Source organism: Glandiceps talaboti, chromosome 1 (assembly GCF_964340395.1).
Source record: "Glandiceps talaboti chromosome 1, keGlaTala1.1, whole genome shotgun sequence".
NCBI classification, from domain to species: domain Eukaryota; kingdom Metazoa; phylum Hemichordata; class Enteropneusta; family Spengelidae; genus Glandiceps; species Glandiceps talaboti.
The window spans coordinates 28241939-28266997 of NC_135549.1; the positions used below are offsets into that span (position 1 = coordinate 28241939).

At 37.4% G+C, this 25059-nt stretch overlaps 2 protein-coding genes across 2 annotated transcripts; both read right to left on the bottom strand.

The window, feature by feature from the left end:
* Positions 1–6327: 6327 nt before the first annotated feature.
* LOC144435323 (monocarboxylate transporter 13-like) lies at positions 6328–8773 on the bottom strand. The gene is made up of 4 exons (XM_078123922.1): positions 8554–8773; positions 8247–8390; positions 6875–7789; positions 6328–6497 (listed from the first exon to the last, which is right to left on the bottom strand). Exons 1-4 carry the CDS (start codon positions 8771–8773, stop codon positions 6328–6330), a joined length of 1449 nt encoding a protein of 482 aa, XP_077980048.1.
* Positions 8774–19813: 11040 nt separating this feature from the next.
* Positions 19814–24405, bottom strand: LOC144435333 (monocarboxylate transporter 13-like). The gene is made up of 4 exons (XM_078123932.1): positions 24183–24405; positions 23815–23958; positions 20579–21481; positions 19814–19983 (listed from the first exon to the last, which is right to left on the bottom strand). Exons 1-4 carry the CDS (start codon positions 24403–24405, stop codon positions 19814–19816), a joined length of 1440 nt encoding a protein of 479 aa, XP_077980058.1.
* Positions 24406–25059: the final 654 nt, after the last annotated feature.

The following is a 25059-nucleotide window of genomic DNA, read 5'->3' on the forward strand; positions in this document are numbered from 1 at the left end:
GTTCCCTCCCACGCATCGCATTAAAACTAAACTAATGGCCTTGTTATTCTAGATTCCGCAGCGATTATAAAATCTCAACATTTTCAAAAATGTTTAAATGAAATTATTGCAGTAACACTCACCCATTCATCCATCCATTAATTCATCAATCTCTCCGTGCTTACATACATACATACATACATACATACATACATACATACATACATGCATACATGCATACATGCATACATACATGCATACATACATACATACATACATACATACATACATACATACATACATACATACATACATACATACACTTTACAACATTACCACATTAATTCAATTGAAAAGAATCAAACGTACCCGTACCCTAATATGCATGGTATACTTTTCGATTACTTCTGAGTTTGTAAGTCAAATATTTTTTTAAGTGACTCGCAGATCTAGACTGACAGGGATGTAGTTTAAGTAATGTTGCCACAAAGTGATGTAGTCTAATATTAGAAACACGTGTCTCTCGTGACAGTTAATGAGATATTGATGAATGTCAATAAAGACTGTAATTAAGTACTTATATAGTTTCCTATCATCTAAGTATACAATAGACACCAGTGGAAAGATAAACAACAAGGCGGAGCCGCGTTGTTTATCTTTCCACCGGTGTCTATTGTACTTATGCCCGACAAGTTCACAGGATAGCAGGATTAGTCCATCTCACCCTTGCTAGACTAGATTAAGATAAAGTACACACTGTCTCACCCCTTGCCAGGCTAGGTGATGATAATACTGAGATAAAAGTGTACACATTCGGATGGGGACACACACAGCATGCAGTGTTCACGGCGAAACAAATAAGCCATGCAACATTCACAAGCCCTGATAGGGCTGAACAACGAGACGTGTCCTATGTTATAGTGTAGCTCATATGAAGATTTACCTTTCTTTTGAATGGTAACAGTTGTGCCCTTCATCCTTAACCCTTACTGTGCAGTCACTAAGCTTACTCCATTCATGCATGGTACAGTAGTATGACTTATTTTTAATACTACTCGCCACAACTATTTTTCTCCGTAATTAAGTTCTCCTCGTAATTTTGGCAAACTATTTTGGTCCTCTTGCATTTCATTCCTGAGACCATGGAGGCTTCCCCTATACTTCCATGTGCAGGCATATGGTTTCTGACTTTGCTGGACTGGTTTTACTTGAACTACAAAGGTCAACCCAATTCACACCTTCTAAATCCCCTTTGTCTTACACTATCCAATACTGATAAGACTTCAGCAGCAACTCAAGACAAGGAGTGGTTATAACCCGCTACACAAACTTTAATATTAGCTCCGGTAGAGGACTGCTAATCCCGAACATGTCAAACAATGTGTCAACATTATGACAGATAAAGGGCATAAGCTTGCTATTACATTACGTCATCAATCCATTGTAGTTGACAAGACAAACAGATATGTGACTTATTGCAATGAAATCAAATAAATAACCGATACAGTGTATAATAATATGTTATCTATTGAAATCTGTCCTTTTCCGACTCCCGGAATCAAACGATACAGATTCTAAACCCCCTGAAATAAAAGTGGTATATTGAATACGCGATGTAGTAATATGAAGAAGAGACTGATCGTTACTGGTTTGTATACATGTATATACCGGATGTTATTTTTAGCATCCAGGATTGTGAATATAATCAACTCTGGATTTTAAAACGTGAATAGTATTGTTAACGATAGGTTTACTATTCTAATATAAAACACGTGCACTATGTACGAGTGTGCATATTCGACATAAACTTTTTAAAAACAATCAAATTATTGTATTACTGTTTTTTTCACATCACAATGTACAACAAATATATATCAAATGTCACATGATAGTGATTGTGGAGAACAAACTTGAGCGTACATGCTGTTGGCAATATTAACATTATATAATTCAAGCACTATTTCCCTTGAACGATTCACAGAACCACTTTATAAATAACCAATTGAAAGGGATGGCGATTCAAACTTTCTGTCTATCTCAAGCCTTACAGTGACGGATTGGTAACTAGTACTAGTACATTGAAATGTATGTTCTCCTGATAATTCATCAACCATTAATATTCTTGTGTAATCATTGACTGATTATAAAAATTATGTTGAATTTAAAGTGTACATAGCCTAATTACTAAAAATAAATTATGCAAATGAATATTTTTTCTTGCATTACGGGATTTTCCTGTTAACCAAGCATGTTGGGTTTCTTATCTTTCTTATCACTAGGTAGTGTATGTTGCCAATATATATTTATAAATGTGATAATGCACTCTTACATAACACCAAGTCAATAGTTGTAAATGTTTCGCTTGCTCACTGGTACTACTTTTGGGCAATTCAACACTGAAACAAATTCCCGAAAGTTTGAGTTAATTTTCAAAATCCCGCCATCTTTATTTTAACAAAGAACAAGTGACGTATTTTATTGTGCAACTACTTCTCTCTCTCTCTCTCTCTCTCTCTCTCTCTCTCTCTCTCTCTCTCTCTCTCTCTCTCTCTCTCTCTCTCTCTCTCTCTCTCTCTCTCTCTCTCTCTCTCTCTCTCTCTCTCACTCTCTCTCTCTCCCTCCCTCCTCCCTCCCTCCCTCTCTCTCTCTCTCTCTCTCTCTCTCTCTCTCTCTCTCTCTCTCTCTCTCTCTCTCTCTCTCTCTCTCTCTCTCTCTCTCTCTCTCTCTCTCTCTCTCTCTCTCTCTCTTCATGATCACTGTAATTCAAAAGTGTAGTTCACAGTGTAAGATTTTTTCAAGGAGTAAGTCATATCAGGCAAAGCTAAGCTCAATGTTATATCAGTTGTTTTCAGTTTTATTGAACCTATTAATATTATTAGTGACATTGCAAACAGCATTAGAAATGCAAACAATGTTTATTATTGCCGACTTGCTGGTTCACCATTTCGGGTTTGTAGCGCTTGAACGGCTAGTTGGGGTAAACCGTCATGAGATGTTTACCGAAATCTAACTGTTCTTGTGATTACCATTATAAAATATGTGTAGCATGTTTCATTAGAATGGATGCAGTAGATTTTGAGATACCATGTCCATAGATAGACAAATACACACACACACACACACGGACAGACAGACAGACACACACACATACATACATACATACATACATACATACATACATACATACATACATACATACATACATACATACATACATACATACATACACACACACACACACACACACACACGGACAGACAGACAGACAGACAGACAGACAGACAGACAGACACACACACATACACATACACACGGACACGGACACACAGACGGTCAGACAAAAGCATAACATATAATCTCCCCTTACGGGAGGTAAAAATAGCGCCAATGACATTGAAGTACAACTGTATTTGGTTGTTGCAATGGGCGTGGTCTTGTTGGTAGGCATATTTGCTTACATTTTTTGATCGTTGACTTGCACCATCAATATACCATCAATTGACTATTGCTATGGGCATGGTCTTGTTCCTAGGCATATTTGCATACATTTTTGGAATATTTATTCACTTACCTACCCTTCCCAGTTTTCATTCTTGCAATATAAACCACTATTTGGCTGTTGCTATGGTCATGGTCTTGTTGCTAGCTATATTTACATACATTTTAAAAAAATCGTTGTCCTCTTATCTGGCGTCGACGTCGTTACTTCGGTTGATTCCATTTTAGATATATAACACAAGGTGTTTATTAGCATTTTAGTAAACGTACAGTAAATTACGTAATCGCATATGCCATGCAGTCAAGATAGCAGGTTTGACGTCTGTAAGTGATGCTTCAAATGATACTTTTCCCCAAAACCAAACCAAACAAAGGCAAACCAAACCAAACAAAACAAAACAAAACAAAATATTCAAGTAAAACAAAACAAAAACCACAGAAAACTTACAGACAAACAAAGGAACACAATGTGAGTGGCTTGTGCTCTCAGAAGAAAACATAAATTCGCATCGTTATTAATATTCTAACAAAAAGTAACAACACGAAACACGCGTTAAAGAAAAAGTGCAATTTCAGCTTATATCACTTTACTTGTTACTATAGAAACACACTTTCCTATAGTAATGCGAATTCATAAAGTAATAACGTCAAGGTACTAAACGAAGTGATATTTCTCTGTATGGCAACATACTCTGTAGTAAATTATATGTTTCTGTAGCTATGATTGTTTCTAAACCTACATACACTACACGTTGCTATGGATACATATTGAACTTTTGTTTCTGGATTTGTAGATCTAATGATTTGCGTCATGAAATAATATGTTAAAATTACAAGCGTATTATCAGCATTCTAATTTTGGGATGAGAAAATGAGATTACATGGTATATACACGTCAAAATAATAAATCCGGGATTACACACTCTCGTTCTATTTCTGATCATGACATCCATCCATTACCATGGCAATACGTAGTGATATTCTGAATATTCTTTTTTAAATTACAAAATATGTATGGCGATTGCACATCCATTTATTAATCTGTCGATGCCAAATAACTGATCTTACATTTTTTAAGTTCACTATCCGTTTTAGTTTTTCATTTCATGACAAATATTTTATTTATTCAGGTCACGTGCACGTGATATGGACGGGTAGCTAATGATGGATGATTGGCAGGGAACATTATTGTTTATTGCTATAGGAAATGAACATGACGATGTAGGACGGGCATTTATATGTTACACAGCAGGTCTAATTTCTTCCTAATGCCAATTTATTGCATCCGCCGAATGACATTTATAACATTTCATTCTGTCTATCGAAGTGACAATGAAGACTTTTTATAGCTTTTTGTCTCTACTAATTTTATTTTGATCCCGTCATAACGCCCTACTTGTTTAGTTCATGTTTCATATAAACTAATTCAGAGTCTGCAACTTAGGCTATATCTCAAGAAACTTTGAACACAATATATGCTGTTACAGGAACACAAATACACACCGTGTAATTGTAAGTTAGTTACTTTCCCTTTGGATTGAAATGTCCTTTTGAGTCATTGTTTACCTTCCGAAGACGGATCGCGAGCTAATGGAATACTGGGCGTCTGTCTGACAGTGTCTGTCTGTCCGTTCGACTATATCATCTATATCAGCTCAGGATCACCTATGCACTCGGTCAAAAAACTTACATATGCCTCATACTTCCGTCATCATTGGCTTGTGATTTCTTTCTATATGAGTGGTAAAAATTGTACACTACTACAGTAGTTGTTGTTCATTATGAAATAATTCATTTTTTTCACAACCAATCCAATGTCGCTGACAGCTGAGCTAAAAACACCACTGGTTAATTTGAAAAGCAATGTTATGTTAGGTATTCTATGAAACAACGTGGAGATCATATTAGATTTTTAAACATCATTACATTCGCCGTGCCTATTAACGAAAGTTGTTACTTTCTATGTAAGGCTTGTACATGTTTCCATCAAATGAAAGATTTGGAAGATGTATACTACACGGGTAAAACAATCGGAGACAAATTCTTTCTGTGATTCAGAATCTATTTGCATATATACATACATGTACACATATACACGTACATACACATAAACATACATTCATACATACATACATACATACATACAGACAGACAGACAGACAGACAGACAGACAGACAGATATACATACATACATACATACATACATACATACATACATACATACATACATACAGACAGACAGATATACATACATACATACATACATACATACATACATACATACATACATACATACACACACACACACATACATACATACATACATACATACATACATACATAGATACATACATACATACATACATACATACATACATCAGTGTTCTCCCAAGAGTTGTGGGTACGCATGTCGGCTAATTTGTATGATTAATTTGCATATCATTTGCATATAATTTGATATAATGTTACATACATACATACATACATACATACATACATACATACATACATACATACATACATCCACAAACAAACAAGCACATTGCTAAATTGTCATCATAATAGCTTTTATATCATGAATAATTGTTGCTGTTGTTTATTCTATCTACAAAGCAATCGAATATATTCTTCTTTCACAGTAAATTATTGCCCCATAGTCATTTGAGGGTGTAAATTGTGCAGGACTCGTCCTGGCTGGAGACGCTTGTCGTGTGTTTATACAACATTGTAGTGGTGGTAGGTTGAGGGCGCTATCATGGCAGACAGAGGAGCACGTACTGATCTTCAGTGCTGACTGTAGAAATCTAATATGAATATTTCAGTTATAGTATATATTTTACAATAAAACTTCATCCTGATATCTCGTCATCCTGTCCATGATCCTGTTGTCGACGTACACACAGCCATCCTTTGGTATTCAGGAAACAACCCAATAGATGGAGTAACGCGCAGAATATCAATAAGGCACCAGCAACATGGAAGGAAAGCTCATAACTCCCAGTAAAATCTTTCAGGTAACCTACAGAATAAAAAAACCACATTTATTCTCTACACAAGGTACTACTGTCTATCATCTCTGGACAGGATCAAATATATATATTTGTCGGTACTCTATATGCGTGTCCGTACGTTACAAAACACCGAAAAACTGTTGTTCATTTGCTCAGTTACCAGATGATAGACTGCAATAGGAGATATGAATATTCCACTAAATCTTAACTCGACGGCTGACCATGAATCATTTGGTTTTAGCTAAAACATTCAGCGTTTCAGATAACTTCATTCAGCAGTTAGAATGTCTGAGGATAGACCCTCCACCCGTCAGCTGCCCATAGGACAATTCAAGAACTAATGGAAGTTGTGTTCAAGTGTGATGAGAGCTTTCCTGTGATTTACCTGATATTGGCGGACCAACCAGCTGTCCAAAACTAGCAAACATTAATAACCATCCAAACCCAGTAATGAACATCTCTTCGCCAATGATTTTCCTCGCTGCGACAGATACTTGGGAAGAGAAACTGCTCCTTGCAAAACCGAAGAGAAAGACGAAGATACCAACCGGTATCTCCTTTTGCATCAGGGGCATAAGAGATGCTAGCGTGGCATAAAACAGGAATGCAAATCCAAGATAGTAGTCAATGTTCTCGCGGATCAGCGTACAGTGGCTACATACGGTACCCCATACTAAAGAACCAATTATGTTACCAACACCGTAGAGGGATAGTAAAATAGCTGTTGTGTCTTTAGATATTCCCACATGGATGATTCTAGGGGCCATATGAGCTACTGTGATTTGAAGTCCCAATGACCACAATGTGAATGCAGTCAGAAATATCAAAAAATGACAATTTTGTGTAAACACTCGACAGTCAAAAAAATCGAATAGGAATGAGCAGAAGGGGATTTTTGTTCTTCGAGTTCTTTTAGTAATGTTAGATATATGGGCGTCTTCTACTTCAGGTCGGTCAAACTGTGATAGTGGAATACTTTCCTCGCGCGTAATAACAACGTTTCTGTTATCGTTACTATCACAGTTCAATTTGTCTACAACATCCTTTCTAACCACGTGTCTCTCAGTCCTAGGTCTAAGTAACGAGGCGGCGATCCACAAATGGGCCGATACGGCGGCAAACACGAGTAAAGCACCTTCCCATCCGTACAAATTGATACAATATTGGAACAGCGGAGGAAGTGCCAGCGACCCAACTCCAATACCTGTATATCCGAGTCCATTTGCAAATGAATGCCGTTTCTTGAAATACTTCGCAAGCAGTGATATTGACGGAGAATGTACTAGACCATATCCAACTCCTGTAAGATAAACGAAATAAACGTAAAGTCACTGTGCAAGGAGCATGTTTTTTTGAATACACATATATGCATATAGTCTAACGCAAAGGATTTTACTGTCCAGATAAATATTGTGAAAGAAGTGACGTCATTTCCTCCAAGAATTTCCAGTAAACCTAGTCGCAGGAAATCTCCAAAATGACAGAACACTGGTGCAGTCGAGCTTCAATGCACTGACCGATTTCCAAGTTAAATAAGTTATCAAAGTACTATTTCATCACCCCAAATTATACTAAGGTAATAAATATAACCATATTGTAAGGGCAGAAATAAATCTGACTGGTCGATCCCTATTGATTCCCATACAGTATAGAACGAAGTCCATCTAATAATTAGATGCAAATTATAATTACATTGATGGTGATTGGGTTGACAAGGAAGCAGCAATGAGGTACATCAGTTATGTTATCTCACATACCATTAAGAAAGCCAACGGTGATGGTGAGCTGCCAAACGCTGTTGGCAAATGAACTCAGTGTCAGCGATACAAAACACAGGACGCCACCAACGGCGACTACTTTACGGGTACCATATCGCTTTGAAAAGGCAGCAGCAACGGGAGCTGTATGAAATATCAATTAATTACGCAATTTAAGTTAGATTTGGGATACCACATGCTAGGCAATGATTTTAGCCACTAAAGAATATATAACTTGATGTATGTATGTATGTATGTATGTATGTATGTATGTATGTACGTATGTATGTATGTTTCAATACATTACCTATAAATAAGCTCACTCCTGCTGTAAGTGATGGGATCCACGACGTTTTCCCAGCACCCTCATCAAAGTGTTCCACAAAAGCGACGAAGAAAACACCAAGTGCTACACTTGTTCCTCGCACAAAGAATTGAACTATGAATACTGCAATGACAACAAACCATCCCCAACCACCTTCTTGTGCCTCATCATCGTTATCTGGTAGTCTATCTTTCTTCGCCATCATCAATAGAATAAATCCATACGTGTCATTTACAGCTGAACAATTTCACTTTGTGCAAATATGGTCTAGGAATGAAAAAATTAAACAATTAGACAAACACATATATATTATTGTGACAGGGTTGGTTTTTACACACTTCCATCTTTGCATTGTTTGAATCTAGAGGCAGAATTTATAATTATGCCAACTTTGCATTTTATTTATGTATACGGCTTGGGACAGGCCATGGAGGATAAAGCACTGTCACGAATTTGCAAGTACTGTGTTTGGATTGAGACATGACGTTCTTTACAAATGTCGCCAAACACCTAGTCCAAGATATTAATATTTTGTTATTGCACGATTTCACATATATAGGTGTAAAGACAATAGGTACCATCTCGTATGTCTAGAGATGTTATTCAACTTTAGTGACCCTTGGATCATCTTCCATGATGTTCATAATTATGCATGACTTATTTTTATCTTAGAAACACTCATTTACTATGCGTGACTTTGTGATGACCAAAACGTCGGAGGTTTGTAGACTTGGGTGTTGGCCTCGGAGGAGTAAGGATCTTTCTCTCCTTTTCTCTGGCTTAGAGTGAAGCCGTACCGTGAGGCCGAACATGGGGCTATCACGAAATAAAGTCTATGTTCCAGATTTATTTCTGACATCGTCTCGTCAGTTTAATGTATTTTCTACTATACGTATTTCCTGATCATCAGTTGTGACAAGTAACTGTTATAGTAATTGTTCATAGCGCCCATTATTCCTACAGATTGAATCACCGTCAATGCTAGTGCCTGTAGAGCAAGCAACGATATATCTGGTCGGTTTCGTGCTTGTGTTGGGATGGGAGAAGGGAAGGGGAGGGAAATAGTAGGGTATATCCCTCTTCTTCCGCAGAAGCTCTGAAGTTCTTATGTCAACCCTCAGAGATATATCCATAAGTTTATTTTCTCTATCTAGAATGGTTGTACAAATGGAATAAATACCTAACGAGTGAAAGAGAATAACGTCTGTTCCATTTACCTCTAATTGATAAGATTGTACCTTTTCAATGGTCAATTTCAACGGCTGTTTTGAAAACAGATTTGTTTGTCACACACTCTATGCAGAGAACAGATTAATTTCTTTCCACTCCGCCCCCCCCCTCCCCGAATAATACAGACCACTGCATATCGATCAAATCACTGCTGATCGATGACAACATCGCAGAACAATGCAGTGAATTAACTGTCAGTTGTGATGTGAGGAGAGAAGTGGTGCTCACAGGAGTAAAACCGGAATAGTTGGGTAATGGAGATGTTGATCTTGGTCCCGACTATGTCTGTATGTAGTATGACATATGCCCATCTAGTGTTTGGGAGTTAATGTTCTGGTTTTCAGCACAGCCAATGAGAATTGAGATTCAATGCAGGTAGTGATTAATACAGTTCTTTCAAACAAATTCAATGTGGCGGTAGTGTTTACATAATGTTATGTGCCAACTAAATACCTGATGTATATTAAATGTAGTCTATGCTGTCCTTCCTCGAATCTCGATATCTCTCTTTAGAGATGAGATAATACCACGTTGGCCCCATCCAGACTAACACATGTACATGATACACATCCCCTGAAATATAGTCAAATAGCGGAGGATAAAAGACATGTACATGTATAAACAATATATTCATGTAAATAAACTGACCTATAAAAGTGGTGGATGGCATGTCCAACGGGTTCGATCAATATCGCTCAGATAATGGTTGCCTGCGCTAGCATTTAAAGAGACGACAGTCCGATAGAGGGATTGACAAGAGGTATATGGTTGAGTCATGGAATTCGAAGTACGGCATACTTTTGGTGCTAGAGCTAGAGTTACGATTGTTGTCATGGAGAATTAACCTGACTGCTAGCTTCTCTTCGTTGCACTTCTTCTAGTTCCCAACGTTCTAGATTCTGCTATTCTCCTGTTCGGCAGGAGTACTCAACTCGAGGTCTGACATAAGCCGATGACCTCATGGCAAAATTAGGGGCAGTCCACTTTAACTTTCGGGGTGGAGGATTGTCAAAGGTCATGGAATTTTCCACAAGAAATTAAAGTTTAGGCGAGAGCTCCAAACACTTTCATGTCTTCTGAGGGGGGGGGTATAAAAGAGCTAGCTAATGTTATTTGTATTAAAGATCTTAATATGACACCTTCTTAGACGGAAAAGAAATAACTGCAGTGTGTTTCCGATAACATCGCTTCAAAATATAGGGATTTTGACTATCTTCATTACCAACTTGACTATTTTAATTGTCAATATTGTTATCATAACTTACTGCTGTCTTGAGGTTTTTTTGGAGTTGCATTAGGTCGTTAAAAAAATACAAGGGGGGGGGGGTACTCGTTTCATTCATTACTTTGCAGGGGGTTACGAGAAAATGCAACGCTATGCTGATGAATCCTCCAGATCCTACACAGAAATAATAGGCACTCCCTTTAAGCTATAAATATCGCAGAGAGTGGCATTACGTAACATGATGTAATCCTGTTTGTGAATTTCGCCATTGTTCACATCTGTCTATCCATGGATGTATTAGTCTCACTAATACATCCATGGTCTATCTGAGCTTGGTGTATACTGACATCAGTAAAATTACCCATAGATCTGAGGGATACGTGATATGATAGTTAATTAACGAGGGGGGTTGTTTCACCAACACTATGGTTGAGACCTTGTCCGATAAAACCTCTGGATCGTTCTATACATTATTCACCTCTCTGCAGTCCCCATGATCTGTGTTTCATGCGTATATTATTCAGTGAACTTTGACCTCGGTAATTCTAACTTCACACCCAATTTATATAGTATAGTCATGGAACTATAACCACAGGAAGGACGACTGGCTTAATCCGATTTAAAATCTTTTGTTTTAGACCAAGTGAATCCCTTTGTCTCCATTGTGTTGGGTCCCTTTTGCATAGCCATCGCCTCCGCGGTTCAAGAACGCCATTCTTCTGTGGTGCAGTAGTTAGATAGCGTCACTACGAGCTTGGTCATACCAAACATTTGAAAATCGAGCGACAACTAGGTAAGTTATGAAGATTTTTAACTTCCATTACATTTTTTTGCGAGTTAATTTCACCTCCCGACTGTTTTCTTCGCGACAATCTCTGACAAAAAGTGTCTTAGTACATTTTGAAGCGGCGCTGATTAAAAGCTTTCCGATGACACCAAAATCTCTTAGCTGCAGATTGTTGCCAAGCGTCAAATGTCGCCGATTTTCAAGGTTATTACGCCTAATGTTGTGATCACACCCGATTGTTTATGTTTATTTTGCTATTTGTAATGTCTCTTCTGTACTATGTGGATATTTTCCCTAGCATGTATTCCCATTACTGTTTTACACGTTCAGCTCAGTGCAGTACTGTTTACATTGATCTGGGCCATATCCGCCATGGAACTATAGTTCCATGAATCATTTGATCAGTGTTGGAAATCTAGCGCCATGTGATTTTTGAATTTCATCCATATGTTTACACGTTTATTCAAGCACGGAAGTATATTACTTTCCCCCCACTTCCCTCTGTCACATTCTGTGTGTTGCTCATTTGATGAGTTCACCATAGTTCCATGAGTTCATATACATATACATTTGTACATACAAGTTTATGACATGAACATATAATAAATACACAAGTTTATTACTTTGTATTTTTAAAGTCTGTTTTACTTTTAGTCAGAAATACAACAGATTTTGAAACTACCACCAATTAATTTCAAAATTATGTGCAGTTGATGGTGCTTGATATAAAATGTCTGTCTTGTTTTATTTTATTTCTTGTAGGAAATGGAGTTCCACAAAGAAAATTTAAAAAGATTATGTAGGTTGTGTGGCAGATGTAATGCAGTTATTGTTGGTAGAAGACCACTTTCAAAAGACAACTTTTCCAAAGATATATTGCGGGCTCTATCTGTCAACATTCATGAAGATATTAATGATGTACATCCACCATACATTTGTGAATCATGTAGAGTCACGTTGGGTCGGTGGAAGAAAAAGAAATCCAATGCGAAGCCGTGCAACATTAGTGTGCGCAATTTCACTGACCATTCTTTGTCATGCACAGTCTGTTTTTCACTTCCTGGAGATCAAGCAAAATCCATGCATCCAATACTGTTAGATACAACAGTTGACATTGCTAGGTCGTATGGGTATACTGCTAAGATATCAGAAGGTTCAGTACTATGTGTCCTTATCAACAATAACTATCGCAAAATCACAAAAAGAGTAACAATCAAATCTACTGGTGAGTGGGACGTAGAAGTCCATGGAAAGCATCTGCATAAGTGTGATTATCTTGAAGAAATACCCTACAAAGTAAATAAGACTACCTTCAGGAAACTGTTGGAACTGGTAGCCAGTGGTAACACATGCATAGGGAATCCAGGCTTAGATGATTTGTGTCGGATGCGATCACCAGAACCACCAACTATATTCTATGACAAAACAGGAAGAGTGTCAGCCTACGAAGAAGAGGGGTACTTTGACTACAATACCATTCGTCATGAACAATGTAGTTCACTACTTTCACCAACACAAAACAAGTGTACTGTATGCACCATGTACAGAGTTGATTTGACCAGACACCAAAGACGAAATTGCAACTCAACTTCTGCAACGGTCAGAAATATCAGAAATGATCTAATGTCAACCGAACAGCTACAAGAAAAAGCAAGCCATCTGCAGAAAGAGAACAGGTCTATGAAGAGAAAGTTGTCAAGACTGGAAGAACAGATCAGTCAGTCAATCAGTATGACTGGTGAATTATAGTTATAGTTCCATGGTATAGTCTAGTTCAAATTTCACAAAAAAATATCAGAGGAAAGTGTAGACTCTCTCACAGTCTCGATACTTCGCATAAAATGCTAAAACTTGGATTGATTGTATGTACCGGTATCTACTGCATAATTGTACTCGTCTCCTAGTATCCCAGTATCCCTGTACTGTACGCCCTCATCGGTTACATAGGGCTAACTTTTTGTTGATGTGTTAGGCTCGGGCTTCGCCTAGCACATCGACAAAAGGTTAGCCCTATGCGATCGATGAGGGCGCACAGTACAGGGATACTGGGATAATGAATATACGAGTACAATTCATACAAAACAACCCAAGTTTAAGCTATTTATGCGAAGCGTCGAGGACTGTGAGAGAGTCTAATAAGGAAAAGTGGTGCTGTCGATATTTCGATCAAAAAGCGGAAGATAAATTTTCTATGGTAATTAGAAGTTGATGATGCTGAATCCAAAAAACATGCCTTTGTAACAAAATTTTGAAATGTTACTTCTCTAATTTGCATAATCCGTTATGGTGTTCACTTCTGAAATCAGACCACTACAGATTTTGATATGCATGTGTAATTTCTCACCTTTCGAGTTTTTGGATTAGTCACATACTGAATAAACTCCTTAAAAGTGACGTCATGGCCTTTTCTAAGGGTTTCATAACTGGGATTTTCACGAACTCGAGAAATAATTCTGCGTCCGTATTTATATTAAAAGTCTTTACTTGAAATCCAGTCCATTGTAAACTTGTTAAGATAAGATAAGCAGAAAGTAATCTTTCAAAGGGATTCCGTACAAAAATAAACTTAAGATAACTCTGTAAACGTGCTTCTCTTTCTTCATTGGAATGGTCTCCAAGTGTCCTAAACACCATAATATCGTGAACGTAATTAGTTGATATATCTTCAGCTTTACTGTATGTATGTTTGTGTCGTTCAGAAATGTCAAGACTTTCTTCCAGTTTGAACTGGCTATTTTTGGAATATAACAGTAGATAAATTTATACTTATCATCAACTATAATGAAGCGTAATAACTGTTCATCACTTCGTCTAGTTGTCTTCGTAAGTCTGAGGTATTGCACTCTTGATGAAGTAGAAGTTGTCTTTGTCATTGTTCATCTTCGACAACATACTTCTGTGGAAATCAATGAAGACGTGTAATTGAAGAGATTGATACACCGTTATGAAAGTCATTCAACCATCAGCAGTATAATCGCCGATGTTATCACCCTTTTGGTTGCTCCCATATATAGGTATATGTTCCGCCGAAAGATATACTAGTACATGTATGTGCTACCCAAATGGGCCACTTTCTAAATATGTGTCGACTTGGCATCTGAAAATTACCGAATTGTGCGGTTTATAAAATAGGAAAGATCTTCATACTCTAGAATTACCCTCAGAACATCAGATATGATATGTTATGAACTAGGGCCGCGTGTGATAATTTGGGGAGTACCTCTCCCCCGGGGGGTCTTTCGTCGTCGTCATCATCATCATCACCATCATCATTCTTCAACTGTGTATCGTCTTCTCATTATTGCATAGTTGTCACTCTGAATGTGACTATTTCAAACAATGCTTGATCTAAGGTTTTCATTTACCATACAAAGTACGCTTTATGTTGTAAAAGGGGCTTGTCTGAAACTGAAACCCTTTTCTGTATTAATTGGGCGTACAGTAAAGGATAACTAATCTTTCACTGGTTTACAAAGCGTATTCGTCATGAAACCCAAACAAAGTGATCTTTGACCTTGATTGACAGGGGAAGGTGATGGTTAAAGTTTCATTAAAATTCTCATCTTGTATCATCCATTTGGGTTGGGGATCAAGCACTAGGAATAAATAACGTGTGACCTGGGGGTGAGTGAGTTTTTACATATGATAGACAATGTTTTATACATGCTAAATATTTGTAGTATTATATACGTTACATTACAAATGAAAGATTTACTGACCAATCAAGCTGGTGGATGGTGTAACCAACAAGCTCTGGTTTGTCAGGATTCCTATATTTGAGGCATTAACACCAAATATACACGTGCAGGAAAAAATGTTGCCCTGTCGTGAAGCCGCAATATTACACAGCGACGCTTCCTGAGTCAATGTAATTTGCTTGATCATGTGGATAATGTATAGAAGGTCGGAGAATTCGAACAACAATCAAAATATTTGTATTATATAACAAGTGTACTGTATTGAGTAGGGTTTTATTTTCAATTTGTCGATTTTTTTTCCATTGACTACTTGCACTTTTCGTCCGGCGGTTTTTCCCCAAGATAATTAGTAGCAGTGCAAATCAATGTTAACACACCACACTTCCAAGTATAGCAAGTACATTGCTATCAGCTATCTCAATAGTGTATTATGATAAGTGTATATATATTCTGTGAGTGCATATATATATTTATACACATGCATTTGTAACAAGTGAATTGTAATCAGTTGATTACGTTTTTCATATTATTCATCAAACTTGCACCATTGTATATGTTTGCACAAACTTAATCCATTTCCCGCTACACATCCCATTATAATAGTAACATGAAATAAAATACCAAGCGTTTTTGTGTTTTAAGGCATTTATACACAATGACTCACTTCTACGACCTAATGGATAAAATACACAAACGTGTCAAATACTGAAAACTATAATTTAAAATATTTATCTATCTATCTATCTATCTGTCTCTGTCTGTCTGTCTATCTATCTATCTATATATATATATATATACGAAAAATGACTAGCTAAACTAACGATTGTACAGTTCTGAAGTCAGTCTTACTTCCAATCCCAAAATCGTCAGCGACGTATCGATGTGATCATGACTAGCACACTTTCATCAGGCTGTCATACTGCAAACAAAACAAAAGTAACTACAGCGCATGTCTGAACTTGAAGCGGACAAAAGAAATGACAAAAAGGAGGGAGACAACCAGAATAAACTAGTGAAAACACTAGTTTTGGATTCCTGAGGGTTCATACTCTTTTAGCCAGCTCTGTGTATCCATATACTTTCCAATTGTTTCATTGTTCCAGTGTCTGAGTTAGGTAAATAGGAAATGATTGTGGCTGTCAGAGCATTATCAGATAGAGTGTGTCCTGGCATCCTGAAGTGAGGTACGCCATAAAGAGATCTGTCTATTCTGTTCCTTTTGATATTTGAGCGATGACCATTCCATTCTCTTGTGAAAAGAATGCGTAGTCTGGCGAATGCACTGAATATTAAATGTACGGCAGGTTTGAGCGTATATGACATTACTTGACTCACAATTTAAGTCATTCATGATGTGATACGATTTCCCTGTAACCGTGGATTTGAAAAATTTCGTGTTGTGGATCAAAGAGCAACAAGCGCATCTTGCCGTATTACAAGGCTTGCAACCTCAAGTGATTTTTTCCAACTTGGCTTTCTTTTAATTTATTCTGGTAAAGAATGTTACCTATTGTAGCTGGTTTGCGATACGCAATAATAGGTGGTTCTGGCATCACCTGTCTCATACGAGTTGACGATTGCAGAATTACATGTATTTGGTTTTTGGCACTAACTTTCTGGAGGTGTGGTTGTCGAGGATCATATGTGGTAACCCAGGGTATTCTGTTTGTTGGTGTTTTCTGTTTATATTGTAGTAATTATAACTCAGAACGAGTAGGGATAGAGATGCGGGCAAACTGTACATCAATGGATTTTCCTGAATATGCGCATTTTTTGTGGTAGTAGCCGTGGAATTCTTTAAAGTCTTATATCACCCCATTTTGGTTTACTACTAATGCGACGGATACAGAGTGCACCTGAATAAATGATTGATTTGAAAGTATGGGGTGCAAAGGGTTTACTATATAGATCGGTTTCCAACTTATGCTTAATTAAGTGAATATTTACATCATGAAAAGCAACAGAAGTTGAGCTCATTTCTGCTGTAAATTTGATTTTCGGGTGAGGATTGTTATGTTGGTCTATGAAAATATGTAGGTCTTTCTCAGTAGATGTAGACAGGGCAGCGAGATCATCAATAAAACGATCTGTGACTTGTGGACAGTTTGGTATGGTGAAGTAATATTTTCTCATCCACCAACTCATGTAAATATTAGCATACAATACCACATATGAGGTGCCCATAGCTGTACCAGAGACTTGTCTGTAGTGTTTATTATTAAATAGGAAGAAATTGTTCACTAAAACGAAACGAGCCAGCGATGTAATGCTTATGCCTTCTTGATTCGTATTAGAACAGGTACGTAATAAGACATCTTCCATAGCAGTGATGCCTTCCGAGCTTAGTAGGGTAGAGTGACACAATATCTGGAGCTAATATATGGGTGGAAAGGAAGTGATGCCTTAGTGTTAAGTTGTTCTACATGTTGCAAGAAACTGACTGTGTCCTTTACTAATTCAGTGCAATATATTTTACAAATAGGTGCAAATTTCTGTTTCTTTGTCTGACAAATTAAATGACGAGACTAGGTCTCTAAGTTTGTTGTAAACTTGGGTTGATTGATCATTTGGTATGTGTTCATATATGGTTGTATCCGATAACTGTCTTATACATTCTCTCTCATAATCTGTGGCGATCCGAATCAATGTGGCTCCTCCTTTATCTGCCCAGCCAATCACTATAGAATTGTCGTCTTTCAATGACGTAAGATATATATCCATCCATCCATCCATCCATCCATACAAGTTGATACAACATGAATTATACTACGGCTAGACCGAATTGGCCAATCAGAGGCCTTGATTTCGGTTGGTTATATGGAGCTACAACCCACTCTTTCTTATCTTAGGGGTGTGACCTATATAACGCTCAGCACTCAATTTGCATGCATGCAACCATGCAACGTGTTACCTCCCATCATCACAAGTAACTTTCATAGCTACTGCCCGTTTCATATTAGGTCCACTGCCTCAATTTAACACAAACCAACAAGAAATAAAATGCATATTGTACACTTTGAGAATGAGATTGCAATGTCTTGCTACAGTTTGTCTATAAATAAAATAAACCATCGAATAAGCATTTTTTTAGACAAAATGTTGCAAGAAACTGTTTTCATTCAATTTTGTAGTATGTTCTGTTTTGTACTAGTTTCTGCTACGCTGTATCAAACATATAGTTAGTCATGTATCATTACACGAAACAGGCTGTAGATTACATCCCACTCCAACCTTTGCAGTGAAAAGTCATAAAACGATTAGTACGTGTCATTAACATTAAAAAAGGAATTAGAAATCCAGAACCATTGTTTTGCGACTATTAAAACAACACCCAGTACTAATACAACCTGGGTTATTCAATGTTAACACTACCGCAATCGGCACGTGTCACTGAGCTATTTGGTTTGTCGTCCATTCCAATCTTAAGGTTACAGCCGAAATAATAATCGCGTGCAGTTTCATTGACCAAAGAAAGGTGGCTGCGACAAGTAACATCTATCTAATTCATATAAGTAATAGTACAAACATGAGAGTGAATTTCAAGCAGTTTAATAGGGCCATCATAAATCCTGTGTTTAACCTTATGTTTCATCTGATTGTATCCATGCAATGTGGTTTTTATTACTTACACTAATTGCAAGGAGACAGTTTATTACTTATTTCAGTTTGTTGTTGATGTCACTTGGTTTAAAGTGAGACTCATAGCAAACACGGATAATTGATCACCAATTATAATATCAGCTGTGTGGTATCAGTGCTAGATTGGGTGTAGACTCTCTCACAGCCTTCGGAGCTTCGCATTACTGTAAAATTAAAGCTAAACGAATTTTTTGTATGCAGCAATACCATCTACATAACGTACTCCATGACCGTACTCGAATATCCTTGTACAGAGCCCGAGAAACATGGAGCGTCGCAGTCACACGTCATCAACGAATGGTTACCTCTATCATGGTCGATGAGGGCGCACAGTACAAGGATATTCGAGTACGGTTATATAGCTGGTATCGGTACATACAAAATAATTCGTTTAGCTTTAATTTTAGTAAAGTGAAGCTCCGAGGACTGTGAGATCTAGAGAGTCTAGGTTGGGTGGAACCAGAAGAGACAGACAGGAGTAGATCGGTCACTATCGGTATGATTGTAGAAATCTGATATCGGATTTCTACAATCATATCGATAGTGACCGATCTACTCCTGTCTGTCTCTCCTGGTTTCACCCAACCTAGACTCTCTCACAGTCCTCGGAGCTTCGCTTTACTAAAAGCAAAGCTAACTTTAGTTACACAGTACGCTTAAATGTCACGCGGTTATCTCTTCTCCCTGTATGTGATCCTGTTGTCGACGTACACACAGCCATCCTTTGGTATTCAGGAAACATCCCAATAGATGGAGTAATGAACTGAATATCAATAAGGCACCAGCAACATGGAAAGAAAGCTCATAATTCCCTGTGAAGTCTTTCAGGTAACCTACAGAATAGAAATACAGTCTAAGTAAAAAAGAATCTCCCCGTCTATAAGACTATGTAAAGATTCATGTACCTCCTGAAATTAGTGAGACTATGTAAAGATTTCCTCAAATACTTTGTGTTAACATAAGATGAAATTGATTTCTTTTGTTAAATTTGACTGAAAGTGTAAAGCCCAGGGCCAAATATAAAGATACCAACAAATTCACACTCGTCTTGTGAATGAGACACGGCTGAATGATACAGCCTAACAATCCAGTCTACATAACATTCGCCCTGGATTTCGGTCGGTCACATCGAATAATCTCCCTGTCTCCAGTGGGATTTGAAACCCTGACCACCCACAGGTAATCCTGAGCCTTCTATAAGCGTGTGGTTTCCTGTTATCATTCGAACAGTTGATTCTACAGTAGGGTTAATTTCCTCATCGTTTTAAAACATGGAATGAATAAATTACGTCATCTGATCGTTTTTAATTAGTTATGTTTCAATACATGTACTTTGTTTGAGTTCAGTCAAGTGATGGTTAAGTATGTCAGTAAGGAGAATACTGCATGCGAGTAGCTTTTAAATATGGAATGCGGACTTTGATTTACCTGATAGTGGTGGTCCAATCAACATTCCGGCACCAGAAAATAGCAAACTCCATCCATACCCTGTTACAAACTTATCATCTCCTACAATCTTTCTCGTTGCGACAGATATTTGGGCAGCGAAACTGCTTCTTCCAAATCCAAAGAGAAAAACGAAGATACCAATCGATGTCTTGGTTTTCACAAGGGGCATGAGTGATGCTAATATGGCGTAAACCAGGTATGCAAATCCAAGGTAGTAGTCAATGTTCCTGCGGATCAGCTTACTGTGGCTACATAGGAACCCACATACGGAAGAACCAATGATGTTACCAACACCGTACAATGATAGTAAAATAGCTGTTGTGTCTTTAGATATACCGACATGGATGATTCGAGGAGCTAGATGAACTACTGTAACTTGAAATCCAACCGAAAACAATGTGAATGCAGTAAGGTATATCAAATAATAACAATTTTGTGTGAACAATCGACAATCAAAAAAGTCGTAGAGGAATGACAAGACAAATACAGTTCTTGACGACTTTCTAGGAATACTGGTTATGTGGGAGTCTTCTACTTCAGGTCGGTCCGTGTCAGATAGTGGAATACTTTCCTCACGAGTAATAACGTTTCTGTTGTCGTGACTGTCACAGTTTTCTACTACATCCTTTCTAACCACCTGTCTCTCAGTCCTAGGTCTAAGTAACGAGGCAGCGATCCACAAATGGGCCGATATGGCTGCAAACACGAGTAAAGCTCCTTCCCATCCATACAAATTGATACAATATTGGAACAGCGGAGGAAGAGCTAGTGAACCAACTCCAATACCTGTATATCCCAACCCTGCCGCAAGTGAATGTCGTTTCTTGAAATACTTCGCAAGTAGTGCTGTGGATGGAGAATGCACTAGACCATAGCCAACACCTGTAAGTAATAACATTTTGATGGTAAATGGACCTATACACAACTTGTAGTATGTATCTATGACAATGTATGGGGGGGGGGTGGGGGTGGCTTCATTCTGCGTTCAACATTTTTCAACACATCAATTTGAAACTGTCATTACGACAAAATTGCAGCAAACTGTCTTGTATTAACTCAAGTAACTGAATACTTTCATACAACGGTTGTCTGCGTGGTGGTCAATGTAGGAGGTCTTTTTAGCATAACTGAACTGAAGATTTATATATAGATGTGCGTTTTGGGTCAAAAAATGTGATTTTTGGTCAAAAGACTTAAACTCCGAAACAACTGGGCAGATTGGTCTGAAATTTGGTGGGAAAATTCTTCAAGGGATTTAAGTAAGATGTGTTCATGCCATGATAATACCATAAGAAATATGCAAATTAGGGCTAAAAATGTGGGTTTTTTAGTCAAAAGTCTATAATTCCAAAAGTACTTTGTTGATTTGGCTGAAATTTCACATGGGTTTTTCTGGCGATGCACGGATCAAGGGATATTAATTACATGATGACCCCTTCAGCAATATGCAAAACATCCCTGTAATTTGTGGTGTGAAACATGACTTTGACTCGGCCCACAAATGAAAGGTTCTTCAACTTCTTGTGTATTGAAACTATTTAATCTTTTATGGGCTACTTTACGTCAATGCTATTGGCATGAAGATTACCCTCTATATGAGGTTGCCTGGAAACACTGCTTTTACTATTAGCACTGCTTAATTAAATTAGAGAGAGTGTCTATGATTAAAACATAAAGTTCATTCATATGCTACAAAGAGTCTTTTTGGGGGTCAAATCAAAATGATCTTACCACTAGTTTGTGATTTGGGTCAAAAAAATGTGATTTTTGGTCAAAAAACTTAAAACTCAAAAACTACTGTGCAGATTGGGCTGAAATGTAGGTGAAACATTCTTCATGGTGTTTTTACTAAGAATTGTTCATGATATGATGGTCCCATCAGTGATATGGAAATTGGGGCTAAAAATGTATGTTTTTGGTCAAAAATCTATAATACCAAAAACCACTGAGCAGATTGGGCTGAAATTTAATGGGAATGCATCTAGGGATGTATGGAAAAAGAAATATTAAGCATACAATGATTCCATAAGTGATATGCAAATTAGGCGTAAAAATGTTCATTTTTGGTAAAAAAAATTATATCTCAAAAAGTACATGGTCAGTGACTCTGAAACTTAGTGAGATGTTTCTGAAAGTGCTATCCTGCAGATTTTCTTCAAAACTTGTTGACAAAATTGGCCCCAGCAACCACGCCCTTAGCAACAACCAAATGGTAGTATATTTTGGTTAGATAACAACATCTTCTAGTAGGCAAGTAAGTAAACATTTAAACAATGTATGCAAATATCCCTAGCAACCATGACCACGCCCATAGTAACAGCAAGACAGTCGTGTATTTCACAAAGATAACAGGGATTAATAGACAATTGAATAAACATTCAAAAAATGTATGTAAATTTGCCTAGCAACAAAACCACACCCATAGCAACAGCCAAATGATCACGTATATTGCAAAGTTAACAACAGGAATTGAAAGACAAATGAATAAACACTCTAAAAATGTATGCACATGTGCCTAGCAACATGACCACGCCCATAACAACAGCCAAATGATCACATATATTGCGAAGATAACAATGGTGACTAATAGACAATTGAATAAACATTCAAAAAATGTATGTAAATTTGCCTAGCAACATGACCACGCCTATAGCAACAACCAAATAATCATGTATATCACAAAGATAACAAACAGGAATTGGAAGCTAAATGAATAAACATTCAAAAATGTAAGCAAATGTGCCTAGCAACAAGACCACGCCCATAGCAACAGCCAAATGATCACATATATTGTGAAGATAACAACGGGGATAATAGACAATTGAATAAATATTCAAAAAACAATTGTATATCGCAAAAATAGCAACTGGATTCATCAAATGAACACCTATTGTTAGCATGGACTAGCATATGGATAAACAGTTTTAAAAACTGTACAGTTGTGCTACAACGCCATTGGTGGTATTTTTTATATTCATCCTCAAATGTTAGGTTTTAAGAATGATGTATTTCAATTAATTAATTAATTAATTAATTAGCATACATCGTCTCAAACATTACACGAAATTGATGGACCACTTTATATCCACTAACAGATTGATCCCAAACCAACTAGGACAAATTAAGAATACACAATCATGTTATTTGCTTGGTCTAATCAGTATTATTACAACAATGAAATAACGACAGGGTTTTAGTTATGTCATCTTACATACCATTCAGAAAGCCAACGGTGATGGCGAGCTGCCAAACGGTGTTGGCAAAAGAGCTCAGTGTCAGCGATACAAAACACAGGACGCCCCCAACAGCGACTACTTTACGGTTACCATATCGCTTGGAAAAGGCAGCTGCTACAGGACCTGTAATCAGAATAAATCAATTAGTCGACATTCAAAGTATACCCTTTCCGAATATTTTGTTTCAAAAATGGGGAAAACATTGTATATGTACGTATGTGTATATCTATCTGTCTGTCTGTCTGTCTGTCTGTCTGTCTGTCTGTCTGTCTGACTGTCTGTCTGTCTGTCTGTCTGTCTGTCTGTCTGTCTGAATGTCTATGTATCTAAGTATCTGAATACATTACCTGTACATAAGGACACCCCAGCTGTAAGTGACGGAATCCACGACGTTTTTCCAGCACCCTCATCAAAGTGTTCCACAAAGGCGACGAAGAAAACACCGAGTGCTACACTCGTTCCTCTCACAAAGAATAGAACTATGAATACTGCAATTACAACAAACCATCCCCAACCTCCTTCTTGTTCCTCGTCACCATTATCTCTTAGTTGGTCTTTCTTCTCCACCATGACGGGAAAAAATTTCACTGTAAATAGTAACCGTTGTGATTTCACCTCCAAATGTTACCTAGAAATATATAGACAAGTCTTTGTAGGAGATACATTCCGTCCGTCGTGGTATTTTGTCAAAATCTAGCACCATATATTCTATTCATGTATCTCTAGTATATATGTCCCCATAGTATGTTCTATTAGGCCTAATTAAAACAAATTGTGTGGTTCCGGTTTTCTGTGTTAGTGCCTAATTCAGGTTTTCCATTGTTTTCCAAATGGTATCTGTGTTCTTGATTTCTTCCTATCAAATGTACAACCATTAAAGATGGCGTGGAAGAATAATTTTAGAGTGTCTTTTTACTTGATGGCAGTTTCCGCATCCACTATTTCTCGTGAGACTTCACCAAATTTTGCTAATTTGTTTTTTTTCTCGAATACGTAAAAAAAATGTTTAGGGTCGGCATAGTCTAGCTTGTAGACCTCGGATGTTCTTCTGATACAATACGACACACGACCGAACATCGCTGTCGAGGATGGAACATGATTTCTTTGAGTTTCTATGTACTTAACTTGCTATATTTAGGTAATGTATGTGAACGACATGACAAACAAGCGTAAGGTCATTTTATCAAAACATCAACCTATTTAGAAGGAACAGTCAGACTTTAC